Below are 15186 nucleotides of genomic sequence, written 5' to 3'. Positions count from 1 at the left end.
TGAGCCTGCAGCAGACAGCCTGCATCCACTCCTGCCCCTGCTTTGTGCACAAGTCTCGGGGCACTTGCTTCCCCATGCCTCACTCCACAGGAGTGCACGCAGCAGCACTGAGCCCTCCCCTGCCTGTGGCTCTGTCCTCCTTGCCACCCCAGCCCTGGGCTCCATGCACCACCCTGGCTGCAGGCCCAGCCCCTGCCCCACTCCTTCCCTCATCGTGGGTGTCTCAACTTGTCCCCCGCCCACATACCCGTAGGCATCTGGGGGAGCTGCTCTGCACCGCTGCCTGGGGCTGCGGTGCTGGCCATGTGCGTGTGCCACCCGCTACATCCCGCTCCCTGCAGGTCCTTACAGACTGAATGATGCTAGCCTGCAAGGGGAAACCAACCACATCCCATGCTTTTCCACAGTGAACAGGAAACCTGGATCCCTGCACAATACTGGGAATCCAGGACAAATGCTGTCCCAGTCTCGCAGCTTGGGACCAGGACTTGATGTCCGTTTTGGGACCTTTCAGCCCAACTAGAGATGGGGCCTCTTCCCGAGGGCAGCCAGGGCCCTCAGGCTCCCGTGTACTTGGCACCTATGCTCCAAAGCCAGAATAAGACGCACAATGACCTGCTCCCCTTTGCACGTTCAGCACGCTGCCTTCTCCAGCCGCTCAGAGAAACAGGTTTCTGGTGGCGAAGCCCCAGCCATTCACCTGCAGCCACAAAGCAGGCCGTGGCTTTGTGAAACCCGCTTTGCCAGGCCGTGATAAAACATGGGATGCGCGTGGCTGCCCTCTCTGGGCTCCCATTTTCGATTATTATTGATCACGCTAATCAAACGCGTAGCAAGAATAAATCGTGACACGACGGTGAAGTGTGATGATGTGCCGGAAGCGCTGCCACGTATCATTTACCAGTGTTCTTATCCCCGGGGATGACAATAGTGGCTGGTGATGGCGGTAGCCAGTTTATTTATTTCTGCAAAATGAGCTGTAACAAGAAAATGTAATAACTGTTTAAAAAAATAAGTCTGGTCAGCGGAAGTCGAGGCTCCCACGGAGGCGCCGAGGGGCCGCGCGATCAACCCAAGCGCCGCGGCCATGCCTGGCTGGCTGCAGCCGCCCCGCCCCTGGCCCCGTGCGATTGGCTGGCCCAGCCGCCGTCGCTGCTCGGCGATTGGCGGGCCGGGCGGGTGACGTGGCGGTCGGCGGCGGGCGTCGCGCTGCGGTTGGGCCCGCCCGCTGCCCCTGCCCCTGCCCCGGGTTGTCCCGCCGCCGCCGCCGTGATGCCGCTGGAGTTGGAGCTGTGCCCGGGCCGCTGGGTGGGGGGCGCGTGGCCCTGCTTCATCATCGCCGAGATCGGGCAGAACCACCAGGGCGACCTCGGCATCGCCAAGCAGATGATCCGCATGGCCAAGGTGCGGCGGCTGCGCCCCCCCACCCCCTCCCCCGCCCGGTGCACGGGCGGCGGCGCCGCGTCACTGCGCAGGCGCGCGGGGCGCTGGAACCCGTCGTGTGCGTGGGAGGAGGAGGGCGGCGCGGGCCCCCAGCCCTGGGCTCCGTCCGCTCCGCGCAGCGCGGCCTGGCCTGGTTTCCACCCCGCGGTCGTGTTTCCAGCTAGAGCTGAAACCCGCCCGAAAGAGGAGCTGTGCATCCAGGAGCAGGCAGGGGCGGCCGCTGCGCAGAAGGCAGCATGGCAGGGCGATGGGAAGGAGCGAGGGGCCTTAACACCTGTTCAGGGAAGGAGTCGAGCCATGAAGTCAAGGACTCCCTCGGTGCTGCCTGAATAGAAATGCTGCTGCCACTGGCAGGCTTTTGGTTTTAAGCTTTGGGTGGCCCAGGAATGCAAGCAGTGGGGTTCCCCTCCCCACCTCCCACCCAGTCAGCGCCCCCCCCACCTCTTGCCTGAGGGGGAGCTGCTCTTTTGCCACTTTCCTTCCCTTGGTGGGTGAGCAGTGCCTCCTGAGTCCGGGGGGCACTTGGCCCCCCCAACTTGTCAGCCACCGGCAGGGGGTTCCCCCGCGGCCGATCACGCCAACCCAGCAGCACTTCTCTTGGTGCCCCCACTCCCTGGCTGGCACTCTCAGGGTGAGCACCAGCACTCCCCCCTGCCCATTGCCTAAGCAGGGAACACTGGTTGTCAGGGGGTGCATATGCTCCCCCTATACGTCGCCACTGCTTTCCCCCTGCTCCTCACCAGATGCAGAGTGCAGCGGTGCTGGCTTAGTCTACCTTTTTCTTTTTTGGCTCATCCCCTGTAGTGTTTCCTCAAAGCCTGGCGTTGGAGTTGATGGGCTCAAAAGCAGGTGAGAGACCTGGGCAGAACCTGCTTCTAGCTTGCAAAGTTGCACCATAGCGTGATAGCCTTGTATCACCGTGGACTTGAGAAAGGGACAGATCCATGTGCTCTGCACCAGTGACTTGTATTGTGGGGAAGGTCCTTTTAAGAATATGTGTTTTCCTAAACACGTCTTCCTAACCACTTTTAGGAACACATGTTTTTAGGCAGGCAGCTTCACTAACTTCGCCCGCTTGCTCTGCTGGGAATTGTTCCTAGCAGATCTGTTGGTTTTTATGTGAAAGCTAGCATTCAGCACTGAAATAACTCATTTGATCAGCTGACAACATATATGGACACCCTGAGTCTATTAATGACATTCATTCTGTCAAAAATAGATGCTCGCAAAGTATGTGAAACACGTCTCGAAATGAGAACGTTACTGACACTTGTGAGTATTTGTAGTTAGCAGTCCATGGGAACTGTTGATTCAGTGGTAATCGTCTTATGTGGATACTAAATTGGAAATATGTCTTGCAGGAGTGTGGAGCTGATTGTGCTAAATTTCAGAAAAGTGAGTTGGAGCACAAATTTAACAAGAAAGCCTTGGAGAGGCCGTACACCTCCAAACACTCATGGGGTAAGACCTATGGAGAGCACAAGCGCCACCTGGAGTTCAGTCATGACCAATACAGGGAGTTGAAGAAATACGCAGAGGAGATTGGCATCTTCTTCACTGCCTCTGGCATGGATGAGGTACGTGAATTGTACAGAAAGTAGAAGGCTGTTTTTGCTTTCCTAGATCCTAATAGCTCTTGTCTATGCTGGGGGCTTCTACTGGCAGAGGAAGGGTGCCAGAGCACATGCACACCTGCTTAACTTCAGGCAGCTGTGTGTGATTCCGCTTCATTGGCTGTGCCAGCAAGCCGGAACGTGCACCATTGAAAAGCGCAGCTGCTCAAGAAACCATGGCAACTGACAGAAAGCATGGGGATGTCCGTACATGCCTTCTGCTGGCAGCCTTCTGCCAGCAGTGAGGGAGGGGCAGGTTGCTGTGAGTAGAGGAGTTACTCTGCTGACAAAAGAGTGGTTTTTGCAGCCTCAGAGCAACTTTGAATGTGGAAGTACCAGAGTTTGCTGGCAGAATTTCTATACAATGGACGAGGGTCTGCTGTGTAATTTATACCAACAGCGCATCAGGGGGGTCTGGATGCTAAACTGAAAAATGCATGAAAACCAGAGTAAATACACAGGTTCATCTTGATTGTTCCCATTGTGTCCATCTGTTCACAGCTGAGTAGGCTTTAACTATACCTCTCTCAGGACTTTGGAAATTATGTCCTATATGCTGAAGTATCCAAGTACAAGAGAGCACACTGAAGACAGGGTGATGTCTTGAGCCTGGCTCTGACTGGTCATTTCTGACTTTTTAAGTCACTTCTGGTTCTCCTTGGCCCTCTGCCTCATTTTTCTTTATTCAAGGCCTTTCTTAACTTGAGCTTCTATTGCTGCTTTGTATTTTTCTCCATTTGCTGCCTTATGCTATGTTTTTTTGTTTCCAAGCAACAGAACTACCAGCTTGCACTCTTTCACCAAAGTGCCATTCTTCTGAAATTCATTTTCTGACTTTGTCACGTGAAGAAGTCTATAAGCACATTTTTTTCAGAAAGCCTATAATCTCAGCTCTTTCCGTTCAAGAGAAGTGCATGTGTGGGTCAAGAGGAGAATAGAAACCAACTTTAATCTTTTGGCTGTTGTATGTCTCCAGCCTCAGGCACTGTGTTATCTTTGGAGTAAAAGCATCATTTGTTGAATGTGAGACCATGCTGACATCTGTTAACCAGAAAGCTCAACTAACAGCTATACTTCATCATCCTCTGTGCATTTCAGCTGAATTGTCTCATGAGCTGAGCCAGGAGACTTGAATCAAAGACTGAAAAGTTCGATGATTGTTTTTAGTTTTTTCTTGGAAACAGACCAATAAAAACACAGTTGATATCCCTTCATTTAGGGGAATTTTCCACATACTAGTTACCAGTTCTGAAGTAATTTTTTTCCATAAAAGGAATATGTTAAGGGAGTATTTTCCTATAAAAGGAATATTTTTTTCTGTCCAGCTTCTAATATAAACAGCTCCCGAATATGAATTTAAAAACTTAACAATTTTGCTACTGGTGACATTTTCTATTCTGATTTTATTTTAAAGATGAAGGGGGGGAAATCCAGATGAAGTATTAAGCTGAGTGGTTCATTCTTTCACAGGGTTGATGACATATGGTAATTTCTCTTTTCTGTGGTCCCTTGTTTAAATCTGCCCTAGGTAGTTAATAGGTGAAAGTTGCTACTGTTTGATGGCATTTGAGTGAAACATGTTATTTCCGGTCCAGTTTCTAGCAGGAATATGTTTACATCATAAAAGCCATTGCCTCAACTAAATAAGATTGACATCATTTCAGGAGAGAGACAAAGGATTAAATATAATAGGAAATTAAACTTCACTTTTACTTTTCTACTTTTCCCCTAAAGAGGGGGGGCATAAGGAGAAAACAGGAGATTAGACGCATCAGTCTGACTTTGTTCCCTGGAAAGGTTCTGGAACCAACTAGTAAGCGATTGCTTTGCAAGTATCTAGATGACAATAAAGCAATTAAAAAAAAAAAAAGAAAAAAGAACAATTGAGCAGTCTCATAAAGAAGCTGAATATTGCTGTCTAGATATAAGCACCATTAGGTGCATCAAAACACGTTTTCCAAAGCCTGAATTGCTTTCAAAGATTGTCGCTTGTAGGTGTTATAGGGCTTTGGCTCCTCTTTGATCGGTGCCTTGCCCCCCAGTGATGTCAGGATGAGATGGAGCTTTGGTGCCACCTAGATGGTTCGGGCACAGCTTCTACTCACTTGCCACGTCTTTGATCTTTTATATGTTGGGGAGGCAGTTCTCTGTAGGTGGCCCAAAGGGGGTCTCGACCCTGGGTTTTCTTCATGGGGCTCCAACCTCCCCTTTACCCCACTCTTACCACATCCACGGACTAGGCAAATGCTACTCATCGCAGGTCTTCCCCTAGATGATCCACGCTGCCCGCCTTAAAATGGGTTGGGTCTTCCTGGCCATCAGTCTTTCCGTGTCCATCCCTTGTCTTTGGGACAGCTCTCAGGCAACTAAACCAGCCTTGTCTGGGGCTGTGACTGAGGAGAATTTAACCAAAAAAGTGTCCAGTATCTGCTGATGGGCTCCTGGGAGTCCATATCCCTGGACCCCTTTGGTCACTTTGGGGGGACTCGTCCGTCCCTCATCTCCTAGCAGGCATGGGGACAGGCAGCCGCCCCATGCCCAGCCTCTGCCCATTCTCCCAGCGTGACCTCCTGGGGGCCCGGCTGACCTGTAGTCGAGCTATCCTGCTCCCACCAGCTGGCATCGTTTACTTCTCCCTCCCGGGGGTCTGTGATTCCCCCTGTGCTCTGCTTACTGTGGCGCTGCCCAAAGGTGTCCGCAATCCTACGGGGCTGTCGCCTGTCACGGCACCTGAATTCCTGGTCAGAGCACTGCCGTTCCCCTGCAGTGTGCAGTGAGGCTGCTGCTCCCTGGTGGGGCTACCTTGCCCCCATCAGCTCCTGGGGCTCACACTCTTTGCCTTGCCTGTCTGGGTCCTCTGGCAAGCGCCCGGCCCCTCTGCCCAGTGTCCAGGGCTTGAGCCTTCTGGAGCCAGCGTTTCTCTCCCTGCTCCCCGGCACTGCCCCAGCTGTATCTCCAGCTGCTTTTTGAGCAGCCCGCACCTCTCTGGAGCCATGTCCCCAGGACTTGCTGATTTGCAGGCTCAGGCAGCTCTGGAACTGCTGAGCCTGCGTCTGCGTCTCTCCTCAGCTGCTGCTCATCTTCGCTCCTGCGGTGAGTATCAGAGTGCCTGGTCAGGCAGGGGTTTGGGACATGTTTGTGGGGGGGGGCTTTTGGCTCCCCTCTCACAGAGTAGTTTGAAATTTTGAAATTGTTTTCAAAGCCTGGTTACCATATGTCAAATTGGGAAGGCCTTTTCTGTGTGCTGCAGTGGTCTTTTCTGGATCCAGTGGTCTGTCCTGTTTGATGTTTCATAGCTGGCTTTGATAGAATAGAAAGTGTGCTTATAAAATCTGAGAATGACACCAAGTTAGGAGAGTTTTCAAGTTCTGTGGAGGTCAAGATGGGAATTCAGAACAATCTCGACAAATTGGAAGAGTCTGAAAGCAACAGGATGAAATTCAGTGGACAGGTGTTAAGTGCTGCACTTAGGAAGGTGTCAAATGTGCAAAAAAATGGGGAATAACTGGGTAGACAGCAGAATAGCTGAAAAGTATCGGGGAGATTATAGTAGAGCACAAAGTAATTATGAGTCAATAATGTGTTGATATTGTAAAAAAGAAAAAAAAAAGCAGCAAATATTGTGGCAGTGTTGTGTGTCAGATGCCAGAGGATAATCAGTCTGCTCTACTGGGTACCGGTGAGACTTCAGTTGGAATATTGGATCCAGTTTGGGACACCACACTTTAAGAAGGATATAGACAAATGGTAGAGAGTCCAGAATAGAGTAACAAGAGTAAGTGGTTTAGAAAACATGACTTTTGAAGAGAGACTGAAGGAATTGAGTTTTTTAATCTGGAAAAGGCAACTAAGAGGGACAAGGGGGACCTGTTAACATAAGTCTTCTAATACCTAAGGTTGTATGGGGATGGGGGGGTGATCAATTGTTTTCTGTGGGTACAAGGGAAAGGCAAAGAACAAGCAAGCTTAACTTGCCTCACAGAAGATGTAGGTTCTATATTATATCTATCTGCGAAGGTGATGAAATACCAGGCTACCTAGGAAAGTTGTGGAATCTTCATTGGAGTTTGTAGGAATAGTTTAGACAAGTGCATCTTGAGGATTATCTAGGATACTTGTTTCTGACTCAGTTCAGAGGCTTGAACCAGATCAGGGCTGTCCAACCAGTGGGGCGTTGGCTAGGCTCCAGAACCTGGAGGTAAACACTGCCGCTACTGCCCCCATCTCTTGCCTATCACTGAATCCAAGATTTTTGGTTGCCTTCAGCAACAAAAAATAAGCCTCACTGTCCAGTCCAGACCATGGGGCTAGATGAGTCAGATGCCCCTGGACTAGAAGATCTGTCAAGGATTCTTCCAATCTTTTATTTCTGTGTTGTCCAATGGGAACACATTGGCAGCTCATTCTAGGGGAGTTGGTGCTCTTGTGTCATGGTCTAAGGCTAGTAACAAATCTGGTTTGATAGCACCTCAGTTGAGGATCTCAAAGCAGTTCATAGATAACGCACTTCAGTCTCTAGAACTGTTGATTTAGTATCTTCCTGATAACTAAATTCAGTTGCAATATGCTTAATCTTTCTTGATGGAACTTCTTAAGCAACACTGGACTTGGTTCAATATTTCACAATGTATTAGTCTGCAGAATGGCCCTTTTGGGTTTATTTGCTCTAAATGGAAAGTGATTCCAGGGCGATATTTTCATTGCATTGTCTGTATATAGTCCTGTGGTCTGTAACTGCAGTATTTTAATTGATAGCTTCTATTTTTTTTTAACAGACAAAAAAGGCTTGTTTATGCAGCATGGATGGTTCTGTTAGATCTTGAGAGGAAGAAGGCATTTAATTTCAGGGTTTAAACATCATGTGTTCTCTTTTGCAGATGGCGGTGGAGTTTCTACATGAACTGGATGTTCCATTTTTTAAAGTAGGATCGGGTGATACTAATAATTTCCTGTATTTAGAAAAGACAGCAAAAAAAGGTGAATGTTTTGAACTGTTTTATTAATCATTCCTGAGTCCCAGTAAAGTAACTCCTGATCATGTTCATTCCCCTTTAGTTTGGAACAAGTTTAAGCTGCATTAGAACAAACCTCTCTTAAACTGAAATGAGTATTCATACACCTTTTCGCTTTGGTGTTATTGAACCGGCTTAAATTCTAAATGCAAGATAAACTGCTGCAGTTTTTTTACATAGATAAACCCTACCCTGAGTTATGAAGTCATAGGCTAAAAGGACACACCCTTATTGTTTGTTTATTTGTTTTAATGGCCAGGTCGCCCAATGGTAATTTCTAGTGGGATGCAGTCAATGAAAACAATGCACCAGGTTTATCAGACTGTGAAACCCATCAATCCAAACTTCTGTATTCTCCAGTGCACCAGTGCTTACCCTCTTCAGCCTGAAGATGTCAACCTCCGGGTTATATCGGTCAGTGAATAAACCATGTGTGGTATATAAGGAAAGTCAGTTCAAGGCTAATATGCTTGTATTTCCAAATTTTGGTCATGTTGGCACCTGCTTCACAGACAGCAGAACATGTCATGTCCCTCTAGTTCAGGAGTGGACAAAATACGTCCTGCGGGCCAGATCTGGCCCGCCAAGCACTTTCATCCAGTCTGCAGGACCCCCAACAAATTGTGCCCCGCCCAGCCCTTGCACCCAAGTGTACACGTAGCCCCCAAAATGTATCCTTTTGCTTCACTCCTGCCCTTGTGGGTGGAAGGGCCTGGCTAGCCAGCGTGCAGCTTCTGTGGAGGGCTGCTGCTCCCACAGTCCCCGGGACCTGCTTGCTTCCCCTGTCTCCTGCTGGCTCTGGGCAGCAGATGGGGAAGCAGCAGGAGGGAGGCGGCAGTGCAGAGCTGGAAATAGTAAATGTGAGCCAGGATTAGCTGAATTTGGCATCAATGAAGTTGGTTTGCTGTGTGTATTACCACAGGTGCACCCTACAGGCTGGATTCCTGAGTGGGAACAGAGTACCGGTCAGTGTAGTCTGTGTTGCCTTTTGTTTCTAGGTGCTGAAGTATATTAGTGAACTTACAAGGAAACAAACAATAGAGATTTTAAAGTAGAATGGACTTGGCTCTTCCTTACTTGTGCTAGCAAGTCAAATGAAGCCCTTAAACAAGATAAGCAATAATGCACTGCAGTTTGTTCAAGATGTTTTGCCAATTAAATTTAACCATCCATTTGTCTGTCTTCAGTTACAGATGTCATAGTTATGTTTGCTGTCTGTGCCTCTGAAATTGATACCTTTATAATCAGGTCTCTTTTGTTATTAAAGGAATACCAGTCAGCTTTTCCTGATATACCCATTGGCTATTCAGGACATGAGACTGGGATAGCCATTTCAGTGGCAGCAGTTGCTCTGGGTGCTAAAGTACTGGAGCGCCATGTGACTTTGGACAAAACCTGGAAAGGAAGTGATCACCAGGCATCCCTAGAGCCAAGTGAATTGGCAGAACTGGTGAGAGCAATCCGTACAGTAGAGAAGGCATTGGGATCTCCAATCAAACAGCTCCTGCCTTGCGAAATGGCTTGTAATGAAAAGGTAATTTTACTTCTGAATCTACATGTGGCTGAAGATGTTCTAGACTAGGGTTTTGAGAAGTAGCTTGCTAATAACAGCTTGTGACTGTAGCACCTTATCTATCAATAGTTCCTTGTTTTTTTACCTGAAACTCCTTTGCTGATTACTGTTAGCAGCAACAACATTCAGATGTGGTGCTGTAGTCTCTTATCATAACTATATATAGTTTACTCTTCGTTTATGACAGTAAATGTGTATTTTTACTGTTTGGGTAACACTGCTGATAATGAAATATGATGCAACTGAGTTGGGTGCAGGATCCTTTGGTGGAGCTAATTATGAGCCACCAGAGTCCATGGTCACTTGAGGATCCCTTGTATACTAAGCTGAGTAGTCTTAGGAAAGATGAAAGGTTCTTTTCACTGGCTTGAGGAATTCCAGTCAGTAGCACTTCAGAGCAGGGGTAGGAAACCCCCAGCATGTGTACCAGAGCATGGCATGTGAAGGCATTTTGCATGGCATACATGCACCTCAGGCAGATGGCAGGGAGCCATGAGGGGCCCAATCCTTGCTGTGGCAGTGTAACTCTGGCCCCTTCTCCACTAACCACCTTGAGGCATGCGTGTACCCACAGCTGGCAACAAGCCGAGCTGGGGCTCTGCAGACCCTGGTGTAGCTGCTTGCAGCTTCTCCACTGCCTGCTGTGAACAGCCTGAGCTCCGTGGCAGGCATCCAGATCCAGAGCCTGAACCAGCTGCGGCAGGCAGCCAGGATGCTGTAAGTGGCTGCACTAGGGTCCACAGAGCCCCAGCTCATTGATTGCAGTGGGTGCGTGCATGCCTTGAACTAGGCAGCAGGGAAGGGCCCCAGGCTGTGCTGTCACAAGGCACACAAACATCTTTAAAAGTTGAGGTTGTGCGTGTTTTTGGTACTCTGCCCAGAAATGTTGCTGACCCCTGCTTCAGAGTCTAAAAGGCTTTTCTGGGTGTCCCTGCAAAATCAGACCTATCTTGGCATGGAAATCTTCATGTTGAAGTATTTGCAAGAGAGGGAAGCCAGCAAGTGCCTGGTATTAAAAACAGGATAACTTGAGTTTTAATTTTCTTTGCATGTCTGTAATTATTTCCAAGCTAGACTGCACTTGGCTCAATAAACAACTCTTCTGTTTTGTGTGTGTGATGGGGCTGTTTTTGTTTTAATAGCTGGGGAAGTCTGTTGTGGCTAAAGTGACAATCCCTGAAGGCACTGTGCTGACTCTCGACATGCTTACCGTGAAGGTGGGAGAACCTAAAGGATGCCCCCCAGAAGACATTTTTGATCTAGTAGGGAAGAAAGTTAAAGTGCACATTGAAGAGGATGAAACAATCACTGAGGACGCAATAGAAAATCACGTCAAAAAAGTGAAATGCTGAATGGAAGCGTTTTCTTCTATATTGTTCTTAACACACTGTGCAGTACAATACTGCAACCCTGCTCTTAGGAGTAATAGCTTGGTAGATTAGAATGATGGGCTATGCATATAAGAATCCAAATAAAACAGATTTTTTTATTATATGTTGGCAAAAAGGCATTGGCAACAAACTTAAAATTATTGTTAATGGTTAAATTAATTCAATAGTTGTTTGTAGCACCATGGTCAAAAGGAATGTAATTTTTCACTTCACCAAAGATACTGTACTTCTAGAAGTGTCCTATATACTGCACAAGTGCAAAAGGTCTTAACTGAGTATTTGTGTTGAAAGATGAGCCTTGTGGTTTTGTGGATTTTGTTGAAGCAACAGTGCACACAGGTTCTTTCTGGGGTTATCTCACTCTAAGGTCTTGATATGTGTATATCAGTTCTAGTAAGCCTACCCTGCTTGGTACATCAAGAGGTATGGGTCTTGTAACAATTTTTTAATCCCTCAGTTTGGGCTGCACTGATTGTGTGAGGTAGTATGATGAATAACATTCCAGCTAATATGGCTGGAAGAAAATGAAATACATTACTGACGTGTACAACATTCTCTTACAGAGAATCACATGGATGGCTTTGACTAGCATAGATGACTGTGGATTTAGAAGCATCAGTGGGTACCTCTCCCTTAACAGTTGCTTCTCATTTCTTAGGTCTTTTTAGCCAACAGTCAGTTTGAAGGCTCTTCAGACATGAGACTAAGGTCTGCTCCTTTCTGTTTGTCCTAGGAGTGTTGAGCATTAAACTGTAGGAATTTGGCTGTACTGTATGCTCTGATCTCTTGTCTTTTTTCACTTATTTGCTTGTCATCTCCTTCATCCTTACAAAGTGGAGGCCAGATAGACTTGTGCATAGACAAGTAGAAAGTAATATATAGGGGAAAGAAGAGTGGAAGTTGTCTGTATATATTGCCTTCCGTGTTAGCCATTTTTGGCCCAAATGTTTCTAGCTAAGGGTCTCCGGAAGCAACTCGGGGTTCAGAAGTAGACATATCAAGAGCCAGGATGTGTGGAGGAAGGGACTGCTATTTCCAATAGTGTAATGAAGGGGTCAGCAACACTTGAGCAGAGAGGAGGTGCTGTTTTAATGGAGCTTAGCTCCAAGTGGAGGTGCTTTCTAAACTGGCATATCCAGTTTAAGAGTTATAGGTGTATACCATTTGGGAAAACAGTGATTGTATCTTCACATGCCTCACCTGCAACGCTGGCTTCAGATTTGGTTACTTGCATGTTCAAAAGGAGAAAGAAATGAGAGAGGTTTCTGTATAAAGAGGAGAAACTTTTGTTTCATTTTTTACTCCAAAGCATATTAAAAGATTAGTGAAACAGTATTGTTTGGCAGGAGTGCCAGGCCACCCTTTCTCTGAACTGAAGTGTGACTGGGAGGCATCTAATCAAATTTGAAAGGTAATGTATTCAGAACTAAAGGAAGGAAACAAGGGTAGCCTTTTCTACTCCGATCAGTTACCAGATAGAATTCACCAGTCCACAAGAGGAGCCAAGAACACTGTCATTCAGACACGGGTCAGACACACAGCAGTATATTGTCAGCATCACCTATGCAAGTATGCATATCAGAGGCATAGAGAGCTCCTGCAGTGACCTAAACCAAGTGTAGGGATAGGGGAGAAGGGTCTTACCTGCCCAAGCTTTCTGTTCACCAATGACAATTGCTGGTGCCATTTTAGTGCCTGAGGCCAATGCCCTACTCACCCCTGTTAGTTACACTGATGATGCAGGTCCTCAGGTACAAATGTTATGTTCCAGTCTGACAATTGATTTGCTTCCCTGTGGCTCCCTACCATCTTTTTGTGCCTTGGGTTGCTTTTTTGTTTTTCTTGGTTCTGAAAATTGCATCCTCCTGTTACAGTTCATGCTCATGATGAATGTATTTGTTGCTGGCAAGTTATTGTTGTTTCCGTCCTGTATAAAGGATGTGGGATAAGAGAGACTAAGGAACAGCAACTTCAGGCTACAGGCCCTGCATCCCTCAATTACCTTGCATACCTTTTCATAAAGCTACAGCAGAAGTCTCTTACCAGGCACAGTTGTTGGCACTGCCTATGTCTTGTTTATGGTGGTAGGAACAGGATTATGGGCTATTTTACTGTTTCTCTTGAAATACGTGTTTTAACTTTCCACTATGTCAGGCAGATTGTGGAAGTAAAGAACTGTTTAATTGAATCTGTTTTCTGTCAGTGAATCATGTTTGTTCCATTTTGCAAGCTTTGATACAATAGGCTTGCCTTAAATTAAAAATAATACTAGAATGATTGTTGAAAGATGTTTTTATTGAAAATTTTACAAAATAAATCAAATTTGACAAACAAAAGCTTCTATCTTTCTGTTAAAATAAGGGGCTTAAGCACTTGTCAGCATTAGCACATTCTTGGTGTCCTACACGGAGCAGTGGATTGGTGAGAGCTCTGGTGTAAACCTGGTTGTGAAACCACTGTTTTCTAGGCCTGGTCTGAGCCGGTTAGAAAACATTTGTTGAACCATAGTAGATTGATCTATATTAGCTAAAGGCCTCCTTTGAACACAGCCTGAGAAATCCTTGTGATTTTAATATAAATTTGAAGGAAGAAACTACCACCCATATGCACGCACGAGTTCTAGAACGTAGGAGGTTGTACATGTGAACAGCAGCCAAACCTCTTTTTCACTCACTTATTTCAGATTATAATTGAAGTGCTTCAGCACAAGGCTTTGGAAATACGTGCTTTATGCTATACATTAAAATAAGTTCCACTGACAGAAGCTGCTCCACCAGACCCACCAGGCCCTCGCCTCAGCTTTATTCACACTTAGCAAATAGCCAGCAGTGATTGATGCCTGGAATCACACCAGAGCCAGGAACTCTTCTTGTTTGAAGCTACATTTAAAGTAAGAGACCCCCTTAGGCACTGAAGCACTGTCTCAAGTACAGTGTACTAGCAGATTTGCTTTAGGTATGTTCTGGTGTGCTTTCACAACCAGCAGAAACCACAACAGATTCAGTATTTATTTAATATGGCCAGCAGAAAACAGGGAAAAGACAGCAACAAAACGAACTATATATATAAAAAATACACTACTGCAGATGTGGCTAACTGATATTGCTAGCTAATTCAGATGTCAGTTATGCTTTCCGTCAGAGGCTTTCCTTAAGGCAGATTTTTAGCTTCTCTGTACAAGAGGCCCTTTCTTTACTTACCTTACGGAGTATGGTTGTCAATTCAAGATCTTTCTGGAGCAGTGCAGAGAAAGTAAACTTGCTAGCGTGGATGGGACAAACTCCTCTCCATTAAAGAAAATGGTTATGGAACACTTTGTGGAGCTGAACCAGAAAGGGGTTTGCACTAGGTAAACTTGGTATCAGTACAGGGGAGCCCACTGTAAAACCTGTGCCAGTGCAAACCTATGAGATACACTGCATTAGCAAACCTGCACCCCTGTTCTCCATCCAAAGACAGTGAGAGTATTTGCCTGCTGTGGAAGCTACTGCTTTGCTACATAAAATATACTCTTGCTATTGTAATGATTACCTATTTATTTCTGATATTTGAAAACCATGTCTGTAAACTAGTTTAATTCCTAAATAAACATAAGATGTCTAAAAATTTCTCTTTGCAGTCTCTACTGCCACCTAGGGGTAAAACATTTGTGAAAAAAAGACTCAGCTCATTTAAGTGTTATCTGCCAGGTTACTTTTCAATCTACTAAAGCGCCAGTATTATATGAACTTTATGACAAAGGTCCAGAATCAGGGAGACAAAAAAAAATTCTCTCTGCAAGTAATAAACATACTTTGCAATTACTTCCTTTCGTGCTAGTAACGTTGCAACCTCTCCAGAATTCTCCCTGATTGGTGTGACAGGGTGGAAGTGTTGTTGTAGCCATGCTGGGCTAGGAAATAAGAAGAAACAAAGGATTTTGGGTGACATCTTTTAGTGGACCAACTGTATAGTTGGGAGAGATGTCAGACAAGCTTTCAGGAACAAAGTGTCCTTCTCTTCTGTGTCGAAATGCTGGGCTAGCGGCTCCGGCACCGCTTAGGGGAGCCGCGGGCTTTGCGGAGTTGTGCGAGCGCGCGGCTTGTGGGGCGGGATTGAGGTAGCTCTTAGCCGCCCTCGAGGTTCGCCGAGTTGGCACAAGTAGACGACTTAGA

At 46.5% G+C, this 15186-nt stretch overlaps 1 protein-coding gene across 1 annotated transcript; it reads left to right on the top strand.

Moving 5' to 3' along the window:
* Positions 1–1233: 1233 nt before the first annotated feature.
* On the top strand, positions 1234–13048 carry NANS (N-acetylneuraminate synthase). Its single transcript, XM_019555143.1, has 6 exons — positions 1234–1404; positions 2805–3020; positions 7934–8033; positions 8328–8482; positions 9336–9602; positions 10784–13048. Exons 1-6 carry the CDS (start codon positions 1273–1275, stop codon positions 10991–10993), a joined length of 1080 nt encoding a protein of 359 aa, XP_019410688.1. The 5' UTR covers positions 1234–1272; the 3' UTR covers positions 10994–13048.
* The last annotated feature ends 2138 nt before the right edge of the window (positions 13049–15186 follow it).

This window comes from Crocodylus porosus, unplaced genomic scaffold, assembly GCF_001723895.1.
Source record: "Crocodylus porosus isolate Cpor-Errol unplaced genomic scaffold, CroPor_comp1, whole genome shotgun sequence".
NCBI lineage: Eukaryota > Metazoa > Chordata > Crocodylia > Crocodylidae > Crocodylus > Crocodylus porosus.
This window is presented reverse-complemented; position numbering and strand designations above follow the sequence as displayed.